General features: G+C 46.5%; 1 protein-coding gene across 1 annotated transcript in view; it reads right to left on the minus strand.

Moving 5' to 3' along the window:
• LOC137375232 (5-hydroxytryptamine receptor 7-like) overlaps positions 1-16,706 on the minus strand; it is a 72,135-nt gene extending 55,429 nt beyond the window's left edge. Inside the window, exon 1 of the mRNA XM_068042127.1 lies at positions 16,175-16,706. Coding sequence (XP_067898228.1) covers positions 16,175-16,680 — 506 coding nt within the window. The 5' untranslated portion in view covers positions 16,681-16,706. The remainder of the gene's footprint in view (positions 1-16,174) is intronic.
• Between the last annotated feature and the right edge of the window lie 942 nt (positions 16,707-17,648).

Below are 17,648 nucleotides of genomic sequence, written 5' to 3' on the forward strand. Positions count from 1 at the left end.
CAGGCGCACTAATTTATTTATTTATTTCGAGATACAGCACTGAAACAGGCCCTTCCGCCCACCAAGTCTGTGCCTACCATCAACCACCCATTTATACTAATCCTACATTAACCCCATATTCCCTACCACATCCCCACCTTTCCTCAATTATCCTACCACCTACCTATACTAGGGGCAATTTACAATGGCCAATTTACCTATCAACCTGCAAGTCGTTGGCTGTGGAAAGAAACTGGAGCACCTGGCGGAAACCCACACAGTCACAGGGAAAACTTGCAAACTCCGCACAGGCAGTACCCAGAATCGAACCTGGGTCGCTGGAGCTGTGAGGCTGCGGTGCTAACCACTGCGCCACTGTGCTGCCCAATAGCTGCGCCTTCTCTCAGGCCAACACCCCCAGCATCGAGACACTGGTCATGGCTAGTCGGTTGCACTGGGTGGGCCTCATCCTCCGCATGCCTAACACAAGACTCCCAAAACAAGCTTTCTATTCCGAGCTCCGTCACAGCAAGAGGTTACCAGGATGGCAGAGGAAACGCTACAAGGATGTCCTTGAAGCCTCCCTGAAAAAATGTGACATCTCTTGCCCGAGACTGTCCAAAATGGAGAAGAAGCATCCGCGAAGGTGCCAGCCAATTCGAACAACATCAACATGCCCAGGCAGCAACGAAGCGCTTGCAGCAGAAGGAGCATTTGGAAATTCGTGCATCCCACCCACTCGCCCCATCAAACACCACCTGCCCCACCTGTGGTAGAGTGTGTGGATCCAGAATTAGACTATTCAGTCACCTAAGGACCCAAAACCCTGGAGTAGAAGAAAGTCATCCTTGTTCCCAAAGGACTGCCTAAGAAGAAGAGAAGACCTTTAAAGTGCTGGTGTAAGAGCAGCCATTTTGCACACAGCAAGCTCCCACAAACAATAATGTGTTAATGACCAGATAATCTGGGGGAAGTTTTTCAGACAGAATTGGAGGTGGGCGGAGTGAAAAATTAGAAGAAACTGCATAGGGCCTGTTTGTCGGCATGTTCCCTCCTCCAGCTGCTTTTCCCAAGGGCAGGTTGATGAAGAAGTCAGTAACCCCCACAGCTGAGGAAGGAAAGCAATTGAAGTCATTAAGAAGACAATTTTTAAGAGGGATATTCCCAGCTGAATCCCTCTTTCCCAACAGTGGAGCAGTCTCAAGTTGTGTCTCCAACCCGGCAGTTAGGAGAAGGTGAGAGCACAGTGGGAGGGACTTCCTCAGTGAAACTGACAAGCTGTGAAGGCTTTGATCAGTTGCACTGAAGAGCTGCAGAAATGGTCAGGCTGTGAGATTGCCTTGCAAAGCATTCTTTCTGTTAAAGAGTGCTATCACTTGACAAGTGAGTGCCAACTGCCCGGAAGGCACTTCACCTAACCAGCACTTTACCCATCCTTAGCTGCACTTCTTTGCTGCCAGCTGTCAGAGTGGCCCGGGAGCAGCTTATGCTCTCCACCACCCCACTCTGCTGAGGGTCAAGGGAAGGGATTTTCCACTGTCACATGCTTCACATGTCACATGGAATGGTCATTGAGAGCCAGGTGGAAGGAGTCGAGACCCCCACCAGAGGGTCCATATACAGAGGACCAGTTATCCCGACAAGTGTGTGCACCAGTAACTCAGGAGGCTCAGGCTGTCAGGGCAGGTCGCTGCTGATATCTTCATCCTCATGGTGCAAGACCGTCTTCCCAGCGGACTAGGCGGGCAATATGGTGCCTGTCAGTGGAGGCTCAACACCATCCCCCTCACCCCCCTGCATCCCGCAACCCCGTGACTCTGACTCTTGCCAACTTGTCTGATCTCTTATCCTGCAAGGAGAGAAAGCAGGGAGATGGGAGTGTTCGGAACGGCTTTTGTTCAGAGAAGTGAAGGACAACATTTGTGTATGGTGACAAGAGGGCAGCAGGGTGAGTGCTGTTAATCTATTAATTGTGTATCAATTGTTTGATTATATGCAGGTGGAGGGTGTTAATTGGGGTCTTACTTGAGCACTTATAAGCAGACAGTTACTGAGACTGTTGGAAGGTTTTGAGTGAGGAGCTGCATGTTCATAATCCTTTTACTCAGCATAATAAATGTGAAACTGAGTAAAGATAGGCTCCAGCATTATCCTTCCATAACAAGCTTTCTGGAGTTCAGCAATATGACTGTTGGCTGCTCAGATGGGGATGTGAGGTGCCTGCAGAGATAAGAATGAGTGGAACTGCAAGGTGTGTTGACCTGAGACATGCTGTGCAGGAGAATGCTGTGCAAGTCAGAGTGTGAATCTTGGCACCTGACAGTGTTACACTACTCACCTGTCGTGCCCTCCTGAGGTCTTGGATCATCCTAGTTCACTGTCTCCAGGTTACACTGCTGCTGCTGACTTCCTCAGCCACTTCTATCCATGCCTGCTTGGTTGAAAAAGGTGCCCTCTGCCTCCTGTTCTTAGGAGAGCTCACCTCACTGCAGCCCCTCAGCTGCTGCAGCAGGACCTCCAGTAGGAGTGGGAGACCCCGGGACACCAGCATTCCCAGGTATATTCACCATGCCAGTAGGTGCTGCAGCCTAAATAAATCCAAGTCCTGGTGAGCTTCTCTAAAACATGATATCATCCCTTTCATTAGAAACCCTACCTCTGGCAAAATAGCCTCGTCATCCTGCCCTCCCTCTCTAATTGGTTGGGGAGGCCAGAGACGGACTTTTAATTGGTTTGCTACAGTAAGGAGCAACCAGGAGGCCCACTACTGCAGTGATTGGGTTCGCAGCCTGAAAATGGCCCAACGTTCCCAAGTAAAATGTTGGGAAAATTCAGCCCTCTGTTTTTGTGATGTTGGTGGAGGGATAACTATTTACTGGCATAATTCCCTGCTCTTCCTTGAAGTAGTGCCATCGGATCCTTTACATCCACCTAACAGAGCAAACGGGGTATCGGTTTAACCTCTCATCCAAAAGATGGCACCTCCAATGGTGCAGCACTCCCTCAATACTGCTCCAGATTATTGGCCTTGATTTTTGTGCACAAGTTTTAAAACAGGAGTTAAACACACAGCCTTCTAACACAGACACAAAAGTGCGACTAACTTAGCCACAGCTGGCACCAGATCAACAGAGTAGCTCCAAGTGAGAGACAACACCTTCCAAAAGGAACAGGTTGAGAAACAAAGAAAGCAGAGGGCTCTTACCAAAAACAATTAGGCAAGAGTCCCAAGGGCTAGATCCTGTCATTCATTATGTCTACCACTGACTTCACAGAGAGTCTTGTGAGTGCAGTTGGCTTTTAACGTGTGAAGGTAGATTTTAAGCAGATAGAATTCAAAGAATTACATACATGCCTGAATAACAAATGACATTTTCTAACAAGAGAATCCAACAATCACAGAATTACAGAATCACAGAATAATACAGTGCAGAAGAGGCCCTTCGGCCCATCGAGTCTGCACCGATGCATTAAAACACCTGACCTGTCTACCTAATCCCATTTGCCAGCACTTGGCCCATAGCTTTGAATGTTATGACGTGCCAAGTGCTCATCCAGGTACTTTTTAAAGGATGTGAGGCAACCTGCCTCTACCACCCTCCCAGGCAGGGCATTCCAGACCGTCACCACCCTCTGGGTAAAAAAGTTCTTCCTCAAATCCCCCTTAAACCTCCTGCATCTCACCTTAAACTTGTGACCCCTCGTAACTGACCCTTCAACTAAGGGGAACAGCTGCTCCCGATCCACCCTGTCCATGCCCCTCATAATCTTGTACACCTCGATCAGGTCACCCCTCAGTCTTCTCTGCTCCAGTGAAAACAACCCAAGCCTATCCAACCTCTCTTCATAGCTTAAATGTTCCATCCCAGGCAACATCCTGGTGAATCGCCTCTGCACCCCCTCCAGTGCAATCACATCCTTCCTATAATGTGGTGACCAGAATTACACACAGTACTCCAGCTGTGGCCTTACCAAAGTTCTGTACAACTCCAACATGACCTCCCTGCTTTTGTAATCTATGCCTCGATTGATAAAGGCAAGTGTCCCTTATGCCTTTTTCATCACCCTATTAACCTGCCCTTCTGCCTTCAGAGATCTATGGACAAACACACCAAGGTCCCTTTGTTCCTCGGAACTTCCCGTGTCAGGCCATTCATTGAATCATCTCAGTCACAAAACATCACTGTAGAAGTTCCTCAGGGTAGTGTCCTAGGCCCACCATTTTCAGCTGCTTCATCAATGACCTTCCCTCCATCATAGGTCAGAGTGGGGATGTTCGTTGATGATTGCATGGTGCTTAGTTCCAATCATAAATCCTCAGATAATGAAGTAATCATGCCTGCATGCAGCAAGACCTGGACAACATTGAGGCTTGGGCTGATAAATGGCAAGTAAGATTTGCACCACTCAAGTGCCAGGTTGTGATTTCTCCAACGAGAAAGAGACTAACTACCTCCCCTTGGTATTCAATGGCTTTATCATAATTGAATCCCCCACTATCAACATCCTGGGGGTTACCATTAACCAGATACTGAACTGGACCAGCCATATAAATACCGTGGCTACAAGAGCAGGTCAGAGGCTGGGAATTCTGCAGTGAGTAACTCACCTCCTGAATCCCCAAAGCCTGTCCACCATCTACAAGGCACAAATCAGGAGTCTGGTAGAATATTCTCCACTGGCCTGGATTAGTACGGTTCCAACAACACTCAAGGTGCTTGACACCATCCAGGACTAACTAGCCCACTTGATTGGCACCTTATACATTTACACCCTCCATCATCGGAACACAGTGGCAGCAGTGTGTACCATCTACAAGATGCACTGCAGCAACTCACCAAGGCTCCTTCGACAGCACCTTCCAAACCCGCAACCTCTGCCAGAAGGACAAGGGCAGCAGATGAATGGGAACACCACCACCTGCAAGTTCCCCTCCAAGTCACACACCAAACTGACTTGAAACTATATCGTCGCTCCTTCATCATCATTGGGTCAAAAACCTGAAACTCTCTTGCTAATAACGCTGTGGGTGTACCTACAGCACATGGACTGCAGGGTTTAAGGAGACGGCTTATCACCACCTTCTCAAAGGCAATCAGGAATGGACAATGGAGCGACGCCCATGCCCTGTGAACGAATACGAGAAAAGAAAATAAGGAAATCTTTATTGCAGCTAAAAACTGCAGCTATGTTCTCATTCAAAACCGGAGGGGTTAATTCTAAATTAAAGAAATCACTGGCTGAATTAATTTGAGGTTCTTCAACTGTGCACACACTGCACTAAGGAATATGCTGCCATCTAGTGTCTGAATGCTGACTAGTGTGAAGAAATTGAAAGCAAATTGACATGTTCCAGAGTGAAAGGGGAACAATGCATTACAGACCTGGCACAGTGCGTGACACTCTGGGTGGTAATATTTCCTTTTTTGTCTCTGGAACTAGGAGCTGAGCCTAGCCAGACTGATTGGTTGCAATTCTCCTCTTTCTGCCAGGTTCAAAGAAAAAGTCAATAATTCAGAACTAATTGACACTGAAATAGCAGCCTCACAAGGGCACACTAAATTAATGTTTTCATAGTGGAAATGTCAGACTGGTGCATTAAGGGTTATTCTTCTGACGCTGTGATTAGAAGCATTACTAGGATACAGAAGGACCTTTAACATTGTATGTAACTCATGTATACCTATGTGGGAGTACTTGATGCTGACACTGGGTACCAAAAGTGTTTCAATAATCAAGAATTGCATCCCTATCCTTGATGAGAATGAACAATGACATAGTTTCTGCTATTATATGAGAAAAACAAAGATCTTTAACAGCATGAAGACTGACAGTGAGGCAATGAATGAAACCAGTCTCTGCTGATGGTTCAATTGTTCAAGGCACAGCCCCATAATGGACTGAGCTATAAAAAACTGAAGTTGAAGGTCAGTGCAATTATAGAAGAACAGTGGTATGACTCTATAATGGACCTTAGTGGCATGGGGTAAGATGGGGGGGGGGGGGGGTGGGGATGGTGGGGTGCGGAATGATCAACACATCAGTCAAGGTTCCCAGTTACCAAAGCAAGATATTGCCAATGCTGGAAATCTAATATTTTCATTTCCTGGTCTGTCCCGAGTTATCATTGCTATTCATTGATTTCTGCTGGACAGTACATCTATGTGAATGTTGGGTAAGGAGAGAATAGGACACATATATGATGACTCTTAAGAACATAAGAAACAGCTGCAGCTGTAGACCAACGTCCATTCAAGCCTGCTCCACTATTCAATAAGATCATGGGTGATACTCTACATCAACTCCATTTTCCTGCCCTATCCCCATATCCCTTGATTCCCTATCAAACTCAGTCTTAAAATATACTCATCAACTGAGTATCCACGGTTCCCTGGGGTGGAGAATTCCAAAGATTCACAACTCTCTGAGTAAAGACATTTTTCTTCATCTCAGTCGTACATGGCTGACCCCTAATGCTGAGACTATGTCCCAAGAAGTCTCCTTTCCCATCTCTCCAACTGAATAGCCTCTCTAGACTCATGAAGAATGGTCAATTTGACAAAACACCGCAGAACAGCCAGCACCTGTGTAAACATACTCAGGTACAGGAGTGGAAAGCAGGAAAATTGGTGGAAAATTTGGTAGAGAATACAAAATATGTTTTAGCTCTGTTTGCATTCTAAACTCAAATTCAATAATCTCTCCACCTTTATTTCCCATGATATTAGCACCAGTTTTAATGTTTTTGCATGATTTGTATTTTACTTAAACTAATTAAAAAGAAGAAAAGGACGACTAACAGTTAGCAATGACGGTGCCATTTCATTGAGTTTAACTTTCTTTTTTTTCTTTTCTTTTGGGCCTCCTTATCTCGAGAGACAATGGATACGCGCCTGGAGGTGGTCAGTGGTTTGTGAAGCAGCGCCTGGAGTGGCTATAAAGGCCAATTCTGGAGTGACAGGCTCTTCCACAGGTGCTGCAGAGAAATTTGTTTGTTGGGGCTGTTGCACAGTTGGCTCTCCCCTTGCGCCTCTGTCTTTTTTCCTGCCAACTACTAAGTCTCTTCGACTCGCCACAATTTAGTCCTGTCTTTATGGCTGCCCGCCAGCTCTGGCGAATGCTGGCAACTGACTCCCACGACTTGTGATCAATGTCACACGATTTCATGTCGCGTTTGCAGACGTCTTTATAACGGAGACATGGACGGCCGGTGGGTCTGATACCAGTGGCGAGCTCGCTGTACAATGTGTCTTTGGGGATCCTGCCATCTTCCATGCGGCTCACATGGCCAAGCCATCTCAAGCGCCGCTGACTCAGTAGTGTGTATAAGCTGGGGATGTTGGCCGCTTCAAGGACTTCTGTGTTGGAGATATAGTCCTGCCACCTGATGCCAAGTATTCTCCGAAGGCAGCGAAGATGGAATGAATTGAGACGTCGCTCTTGGCTGGCATACGTTGTCCAGGCCTCGCTGCCGTAGAGCAAGGTACTGAGGACACAGGCCTGATACACTCGGACTTTTGTGTTCCGTGTCAGTGCGCCATTTTCCCACACTCTCTTGGCCAGTCTGAACATAGCAGTGGAAGCCTTACCCATGCGCTTGTTGATTTCTGCATCTAGAGACAGGTTACTGGTGATAGTTGAGCCTAGGTAGGTGAACTCTTGAACCACTTCCAGAGCGTGGTCGCCAATATTGATGGATGGAGCATTTCTGACATCCTGCCCCATGATGTTCGTTTTCTTGAGGCTGATGGTTAGGCCAAATTCATTGCAGGCAGACGCAAACCTGTCGATGAGACTCTGCAGGCATTCTTCAGTGTGAGATGTTAAAGCAGCATCGTCAGCAAAGAGGAGTTCTCTGATGAGGACTTTCCGTACTTTGGACTTCGCTCTTAGACGGGCAAGGTTGAACAACCTGCCCCCTGATCTTGTGTGGAGGAAAATTCCTTCTTCAGAGGATTTGAACGCATGTGAAAGCAGCAGGGAGAAGAAAATCCCAAAAAGTGTGGGTGCGAGAACACAGCCCTGTTTCACACCACTCAGGATAGGAAAGGGCTCTGATGAGGAGCCACCATGTTGAATTGTGCCTTTCATATTGTCATGGAATGAGGTGATGATACTTAGTAGCTTTGGTGGACATCCGATCTTTTCTAGTAGTCTGAAGAGACCACGTCTGCTGACGAGGTCAAAGGCTTTGGTGAGATCAATGAAAGCAATGTAGAGGGGCATCTGTTGTTCACGGCATTTCTCCTGTATCTGACGAAGGGAGAACAGCATGTCAATAGTCGATCTCTCTGCACGAAAGCCACACTGTGCCTCAGGGTAGACGCGCTCGGCCAGCTTCTGGAGCCTGTTCAGAGCGACTCGAGCAAAGACTTTCCCCACTATGCTGAGCAGGGAGATTCCACGGTAGTTGTTGCAGTCACCGCGGTCACCTTTGTTTTTATAGAGGGTGATGATGTTGGCATCGCGCATGTCCTGGGGTACTGCTCCCTCGTCCCAGCACAGGCATAGCAGTTCATGTAGTGCTGAGAGTATAGCAGGCTTGGCACTCTTGATTATTTCAGGGGTAATGCTGTCCTTCCCAGGGGCTTTTCCGCTGGCTAGGGAATCAATGGCATCACTGAGTTCCGATTTGGTTGGCTGTATGTCCAGCTCATCCATGACTGGTAGAGGCTGGGCTGCATTGAGGGCAGTCTCAGTGACAGCATTCTCCCTGGAGTACAGTTCTAGGTAGTGCTCAACCCAGCGGTCCATCTGTTTGCGTTGGTCAGTGATTATGTCCCCCGATTTAGATTTGAGGGGGGTGATCTTCTTGATGGTTGGCCCAAGAGCTCTCTTCATGCCATCATACATTCCTCTGATGTTTCCGGTGTCTGAGGCCAGCTGAATATGACTGCATAGGTGTTGCCAGTAGTCGTTTGCGCAACGCCTAGCTGTTCTTTGTGCAGTACTTCTGGCTGCTTTAAGTGCTGCGGATGTTAAATCGCTGGGGGCTTTCTTGTAGTTCAAAAGTGCAATGCGCTTAGCGGCTATGACAGGTTCCAGCTCTTCATTATGAGATTGAAACCAGTCTGCATTTCTCTTCGCACTTTTGCCGTAGGTGGTCAAAGCTGACTCATAGATGGCGTCTCTGATGTGGGCCCACTTGGTCTCAGCATCCCCTGTGGGAGTGTTTTGAAGGGCTGTTACAAGTGAATTTAGAAATTTTTGTAACAGCTGTGGGTGAGAAATTCTGCTCGTGTTGATGCGCGGGTGGCCCTTCTGCTTGGAATGATGCAACTTCTTTGGTCTGAGTCTAACCTTGCTGCACACCAGGGAGTGGTCGGTGTCGCAGTCCGCACTGTGGAAGCTGCGTGTGATTTGAACACTGTTTAAGGCGGCTCGCCTTGTGACAATGAGGTCTAGCTGGTGCCAACGACGTGATCTTGGGTGCCTCCATGAAACCTGGTGACAGGGTTTAGTGTGAAAGAACGAGTTGGTGATGCAGAGGTTATGATAGGTACACAACTCAAGCAGTCTCTGCCCGTTCTCATTCATCCTTCCAACGCCATAGTGCCCAAGGCAGGAGGGCCATGAGTCATGGTCGGCCCCAACCCTGGCATTAAAGTCCCCCAGCAGGAATAGGTGTTCGGTGTTGGGGATGCTGCTAATGATGTTATGGAGTTGTTCATAGAACTGGTCTTTAGCTTCAGGTGCGGAACAGAGTGTTGGAGCATAGATGCTGAGTAGGTGTACTGGACCAGAGGTGGTGAGCAGTCGGATGGACAGTATGCGTTCCGAGCCATTTGAGGGAGGCTCTATCATGCTGAGCAAGGAGTTTCTGATGGCGAAGCCCACTCCATGCTGTCTTGGTTCTTCAGGATCCCTGCCCTGCCAGAAGAAGGTGTAGTCTTGCTCTGCTAGAGAGCCACTCGCGGGGAGGCGAGTCTCCTGAAGTGCTGCAATGTCCACATTGAGTCTACTGAGCTCGTTGTTAATGATGGCGGTCTTCCGAGAATCGTTGATTTGTGTAAGGTCTTCCGACAGGCCAGGACACATAGTTCTGACGTTCCAGCTTGCAAAGCGAAGAGCTGGTACCTTCTTTCCTTTTTTCATGTTGTTTGGTGCGGTGTATCAGTCCACCTTTCGGGCAATGACCCTGAGCTCCAAGCACCCATTGAAGCAGGCAGACTGTGGCGGGACAGAACCTTATTGACCGGGGGCTGCCCGGTTTGAGGCGGGCGGTAGCTGTCCAGTGAGGTGCAATGACCTCTCCCACCGACAAAGGCAACCCGTGGCGCCCAGTTTCTACGCCAATTTATCTGGACTTATAACCCGTAACTGCTGCCTTCCGTGTTGTTTCAGTCGCTGTGAGGCAACTATGGAGTGACCTCTCCATGGCGCATGCCTGGGCAAATTTATGGAGGTTGAGAGTTGCCCAGTCGTCAAAACCCCCCTCTCGGCCTTTCTGGTGGGGTCCAAAGGAGTGCAGGACACGACGTTTGGCACCAGTATGGCTGCAGGAACTGCCGGAAACATGCCAAAGGTGACACATGACCGCCTACGGGGTTCCGCTCCGGATTTTCTGTTAGGGTTTACTCCCTTAGCCTTGGTCTCTCCCGAGACGCCCACAAGGCAGTGGGGTTGTTGGGGCCCCTACACAGGTGTAGGATGGTGCCGGTGGGAGGAGGGGATGCAAGGGGGAGGGGTAGAGGGAGGGGGTGGGGGGGGGGGTGCAGGGGAAGGGGGTGCGGGGTGAAGATGGTGCGGGGGGGGGCGGGCTGGGACGGGGTTGTGAGGGGGTGAGCTGAGAGGGTGGAGCAGGGAAGGGGACGGGTCAGGTGGGGGAGAAAACGTTAGGGATGGGAGCAGATGGGGGGTGGGGGGGGGGTGCAAGGGGGGTAAAGGGGGGGGGAGGGGGGGTGGAATCCGGTGCAGGTAATAAGCCATTTCCTCAGTGCCCACCATCGACGTCCGGAAAGCTCATCTACGTCCTTCGGGAGGTGAAGCATCATTTGGCAGACTTAGAGGTCTAAGTCTGCCAAATGATGAGTTTAACAGTAAACAGTAAACCACCTGAGCAAAACTTCATTGGTCTTGAGATCTCAGGAATTCCTCAATTAAATTCTAATCTTCTTATTGACTCTCAGACATATTATCTCCTGCATTTACTATCAGGTGAGGGAACGCATAATTCACCTAAGTTAATTGTCTTGTTGATAATGTGAGTCAACATAAGTTAAAAAGGAATGAATCATCATCACAGAGCTAAAACAATCAGTCACTTCCATGACAGATTGTTTCTGAGCAATTCCAATTGGTGAAAGAAAACATACCAAGAGCACAAGAACACATTAAATAGGAGCAGAGGTAGACCATATGGCCTGTTGATCCATTCAGTATGATCTTGTCTGATCCTGGGCTTCAACTCCACTTTCCTGCCCTCCCCATATCCCTTGATTCCCTGAGAGACCAAAAATCTATCTATTCCAGCTTTAAATGTATTCAACGATGAAGCATCCACAACCCTCTGGGGTAGAGAATTCCAAAGATTCACAAACCTTTGAGTGAAGTAATTTCTCTAATCTCAGTTCTAAATGATTGGCCCCTTATCCTGAGGCTGTGTCCCCGTGTTTTAGATTCCTCAACCAGCGGAAACAATCTCTCAGCGTCTACCCAATCCAGTCCCTTCAGAATGTTGTATGTTTCAATGAAATCACCTCTCAATCTTCTAAACTCTACCAAAGGAGAGTACAGGAACCACAGAGGGGAGGGAAAGGGACGACAGGTTCCTCCTAGTATGCTTTAGCACTGAATATAGTAAGTACTGTTACCATCTCCATAGATGGAAGATTAAAGCATCGCCATTATGCACCTGCAGAACTCCTAATCACACCCTGGAGCCAATATTAAACATCACCCTCAGCGGAATTCACAGGCAGCCTACAAGACAGCTATAAAAACAAGAAATGCTGGAAATACTCAGCAGGTCTGGCAGCATCTGTGGAGAGAGAAGCAGAGTTAACGTTTAAGGTCAGTGGCCCTTGATGAGGAGCATCAGCTTTTATTTTGGAACTCAAGTCTCTGGAGTGGGACTTGAACCCTGAACTTCCTGGCTTATTAGCAAATGTACTACCAACTAAGCCACAGCTAACATAAAAGGTATCATAACTGAGTCCAATCCGGTCCTCACGTAATCCCCACGCATCTAAACTTCCTGGCAGCAGTCTCTAGGAAGTGATCGGGAGTGTTTTTTTTTTTTCCCCACTCTGGGCCAGGGGTGCTGAGACCAATCACAGAAGCAAAGCTGGATCTTCGGGCTTGCATAATTCAGCTTCATATAAACTTTATCACTGTGCCTGCAAGAAAATGAGAGTGGATTGATGATGCCATTGAAGAAAGTGGCTTGCAGGAGTTAACTGAGAACAGCAATGTCCTCATTCAACTGCACCATTCAACTGCACCATTCAAATGTAATGAAAATTCTATTGATCCCCAGCATTCATGGCATTTTGGGGGACAGAGTTCCAGATTTTCACTATGCTCTACGTGAAAAACTGCTTCTTGATTTTACTCCTAAGTGACCTAACTTTTTTTTAAATTATGCCCTCTAATAAGGTGTATCCATGGCTCATGGTGTGTCAGATAGGCTTTATAATGTATTGCTTTTAATGAAAGTCATCTTATTATTAGGGCCACTGATTTACTTGAGCCAATTAATATAACATGACAATGAAAGTGTAACAGGTCAAATTCACTTTAAAGGAAGTGACTAAAAGGTGACATCGAACCCTGGACTAAAGACTATGAACTGAATGAAATCCAGGTATCTGACATGGGCAGCAACTCCACGCAGACAGTTTTCATGTCATCATCAACACTTATTTCATTAATTGCTTTTTGGGATGTGGGCAATACTGACAAGGCAGCAGTTATTGTCTATCCCTAGATGCCCTGAGGCCACTGAGTCAACCAGCTGGAGCCATGTGTAGGCTAGACCAAGGAAGGCGTAGCAGACTTCCACTCTCTGAACAACAAAGTGAACCAGTTGGGTTTTTATCACAATCAACAGATGTTATGGGGTCAGGTCACAAATAAGCAGATTTATTGCATTCAATTTCATGATTGGACGATGGTAGGATTATGAATTCAATACCTTTGAGTTGCTAGTCCAGTACTTCTTAAAGAAAAAGATTTAAACAATTGATAAAAATGAATTGTCTAAGATAACTATAACTCTTTGGAACCATTTGATTTTAAACCATGTATCAAATGTAAAGTATTCCCTTTAAAGAAAATACTGTTGCCAACAAGATTTACCAGAACGATACCAGAGATGAGGGACTTCAGGAGACAATAGAGTAAGTTGGGATTGTTATCCTTAGACAAGAGAATGTTAAGAAGAGGTGTTCAAAATCATGAGGGGTTTATGATTGTTTCCATTGGCAGAAGAGTCAGAAACCATAGGACAATGGAACCAGAGGGCAGATGAGGTGCATTCTTTTTTACCCAGCTGGTTGTTATGATCTGGAATTCACTGCCTGAAAGATTCAATAGTAACTTTCAAAAGGGAATTAGATATATACTTGAAAATAAAAAGATTTGCAGGGCTATGGGGAAGACCAGAGCAATGGGACTAATCGGATAGCTTTTACAAAGAGGCAGCACAAAGGGCCGTCCAATGTGCTGTATAATTGTATGATTCTATAAGATTTACAGTGTAATGCTTTCCTTTTAGTCATGTGAACACAATAACGTAAGTCACATCAGAAACTGTCACTGTGAACTCCCCTCGAAATGGCTCATTTGGTGAATGCACTGCCTGCTGTTGAACTGAGCCATACAGACCAGGAGCACAGACACAGGAATAGGCCATTCCACCTATTAAGGTTGTTCTGCCATTCAGTTAGACACTGGATGACCTATACCTCACTCATTTATCCATCTCTGTTCTATATCCCTTGATACCTTTACCTAACAAAAATCTATCCATATAAGTCTTGAAAATTTAAACTTTCCTAGCATCTACAACCTTTTGGGGGAGAGCATTTTCCACCACTCCTTGTGTAAGGATTTCACTGATTTCACTCCTAAATGGTCGAGTTTTAATTCTAGGATTATGCCCCAGCTATATATATGTGCATGGTGAGTCAGAATATACATGGTTTTACAACATTAGAACTGTAATGTTATTTGACACACAAGTACTATCAGGGCCACATATTTATTTGAACCAATGTGGAGAGGAAAATAGAACAGAGCAAATTCATTTGAAGTAAACAGAAGAAACACTGGAATTTATGTGTCAGCCGTGGCTCAATGGGTAACACTTTGCATCAGAAAGTTGTTCGAGTCCCACTCCAGAGACTAGAACACAAAAATCGAGGCTGTCACTCCACTGCAGTACAGACGAAATGCTGCACTGTTAGAGGTGTTGAGATATTAAACTGAGGCCCATATGCTCTCTCAGGTGGATATAAAAGATTCCCATGGCAATCTTTCGAAGAAGACCAGTGCAGTTTCCTCAGTCCCCAGGCTAATGTTTATCACTCAACCAGCATCAAAATCAGATTATCCAGTCATTATCACACTGCTGTTTGTGGGAGCTTGCTGTGTGCAACTTGGCTGCCATGTTTCCTACATTATAACAGTGTCTACCCTTCAAAAATACTTCAAAGTGCTTTGGGACGAACAGAGGGTGTGAAAGGTGCTATATAAGTGCAATTATTTTTCTTTGTATAATGCCTTTTGCTATCACAGACATCCCAAAATGCTTTACAGCCAATCAAATACATTCGAAGTATAGTCACTGTTGTAATGTAGGAAAATGCAGCAGCCAATTTGCACACAGCAAGGTCCCATAAACAATGATCGTATAATCTGTTTTTAGTGATGCTGGTTAAAGGATAAATATTGGCCAGGAACTGGGAGAAACGGCACCTGAGAGGGCAGAGTGAGCTAAAATAAAAATAGACCTGATGAAAGGTCATTGGCCTGAAACGTTATCTCTGTTTCTCTCTCCATAGATGCTACCTGACCTGCTGAGTATTTCCAGACTTTTCTGTTTCCTTTTTCAGATTTCCAGCATCTGCAGTATTTTGCTTTTGTATGAGGTCAGAGTGAGCCTTGGTTTAACGTCTCATCCAAAAGATAGCATCTCAGACAGTGCAGCATTCCTTCAGTGCACTGGAATATCAGCCTGGATTATGTGCCCAAAATCTTTGGAGTGGAATTTGACCCCACAACCTTCTGACTCAGATCTGAGAGTGTTACCGACTGAGTCATGACTGACACCTCAAAAAAAGGAGATTTGAAATCATAAGTGTGACATTTAAAGGAACTGAATGTTTTTATTATACAGTGTTTACTGTCATAGCAACAGAATGCAGCAGGCAACAGCTACAAGAAGATACTTCACGAGTTTCACCCTGATGGTTCCTGGGCTCACAGGAAGACTTGGAAAGATGGCTGATTTCACAGCCTAGTCTATATTCCGACAATCATCCCTGCCTTATCTCTAAGATTCCCAGTCAGATGATTCCCAGTCAGATGATAAAACTGGAAGTGAAACATTCAGCTTTTAAAGAAGCTTTATTTCTGTTTGAACTCACTGTTCCCACTCTCAGAGTACTTAAAATAACATACGCAAAATATATGTGCAATTTATCATAGCCATAATTTGCAGCTGCTTTCTCCAGTCCTTTGCAATCTTTCCCACCCTCCTATATACTCTATAATGATGTGCTAGTGTGGAGTTTACCAGAAAAGGAAACCAGGATGCTGGTTCTTTACATTGAGTTAGGTGGAGGTTGCTGCCAGAGACTTCAGTGATGGCTGCACAGAAAGCAACAACAATCAGATGGAGGGATTCATTCTGTGAAGAGAGTGGTGGGTGGATGGGGGACATACATTTTGTAGTGCACTTTCCCCCTCACCCTTTCACCTTGCTGCAGCTCACCCCTTCTTGAAAACCATCCTTGAAACCACATCTCTGGTCAGAAACCTTAACTCTTCCTATTCCTGACACAAAAGCAATGGGATCATGTTACTCTGTTAAAGATATTAACTAAGAACAAGTTGGTATTGGTTAGTGCAGCCAGTGTGCTCATAGACTGGCATTCCTTAAGGGATGGAGGATGGAATACCTCGATGACTGGTCAGGATCTTTGCTCTCTCTATATGTTATTGTTAGGAGGTGTGAGAGATAGGAACTCACCTGTCCACGCTGATCACACACAAGGTCATAATCGAAGCTGTGCAGCACATTACATCCATGGCGATGAAAACGTTACAGAAAACTTTGCCAAACAGCCACTCTCCCCCAACCAAATCGGTGATGATCACAAAGGGCATCACGGCCACGGCCACCGAGAGGTCGGCGGCAGCCAGGGATACCACCAGGTAGTTAGAGGGCTGCCGGAGCTTCTTGACGATGCAGACCGAGATGATAACCAGCGAGTTGCCAGCGATGGTCCACAGAGTGATGATGGACAGCATTATCCCGATGATAACTTTCTCCACGTCCCCGTACAGCAGGATGTCCTCCCCGCAGTCGGTGGAGTTGGTGATGTTGGTGGTGACCAGTTCTGCCTCTTCCTCCAGGGAAAGGGAAGGGCTCTCGCTGGTGAAGAGGGAGGGAGCCACCTCCTGCCAGTGGCGCAGGGTCTCGGCGTTGTCCAGGGAGCGGTAACCGAGCAGGATGGGCTCGGTGTGGAGAACCATCCTGGCTGGCTCTGCACAGTGGAAGCAGCGATGTCGAACAGGTCCATTCAGCAAGTATGCCAGGGCTCGGAGGCGACACTTGGGCGCTTCAAGACTCAGTTAAAAACAGGAGTAATTCTCCAGTCTTCCCATTTCCTCTCATTCGCCTTGAGCGAGACTCTGTTTCCTGATGCAGAGAGAAAGACACACACACACAGGGAAAAGGGGCACTCCCACAACCCCGATATGTCCCCTCTCTCCTCTCCCTCAAACCTCACAACAGAAAATCCCAAGAGATTCCTCCTTATGTATAACAAATCCTCAATCAAATCATGCAGCTCCGGGGTGGGGGGGGTTGCTTGAAGTCCAGAATGAGAGTGATGTTGCCAGATCTTTTTCATCTGATTTTTAAATGCTAACAAAAAACACATCTCTGTAAAACTCCAGAAGCTGCATGTCTTGCTGTTTCCTCAGACACACATATATATTTATATATATATATATGCATATGCCAGATAATAGCCGCCTCCTTAGGATGTCCGATCACAATTACAGCCCACTCAAGAGCCGAAAGCATCAAATAAAATGCAAAATTCCTCGAACACAACCAGTTTGTTCGACGGGAAAAGTTGCTCGGCAGCTTTAACTTCTCATTTTCTGACTCCCATTACTTTCCAACTGAAAAAAAAACATTCACGTCAGAGCATGAGTGAAAAAGGTTTAGTAAGAGATTTTTGTTCTCCTTAATTTTGCCTCAGGCAGCTTCAATTTTCCATCCATTCGACCCGCTCTATAGCTGAAATCTCACATCTCTCCACTTGCAATGAGGCAACTGCGTTTTTCTGAACCGCATTTGGAGGAATTTAGTCGGGAGTTGTCAAATTCGGCGTACAACTGGGAAACTTATCGTTTCTCTCTCTCTTTAAGATAACAACACAGAAACGTTCAGAGAGTAAGAAGGGAAGGCAGTTAGAGTGAAAGAACTGGCC

The sequence above is a fragment of the Heterodontus francisci genome, chromosome 1 (assembly GCF_036365525.1).
Source record: "Heterodontus francisci isolate sHetFra1 chromosome 1, sHetFra1.hap1, whole genome shotgun sequence".
NCBI lineage: Eukaryota > Metazoa > Chordata > Chondrichthyes > Heterodontiformes > Heterodontidae > Heterodontus > Heterodontus francisci.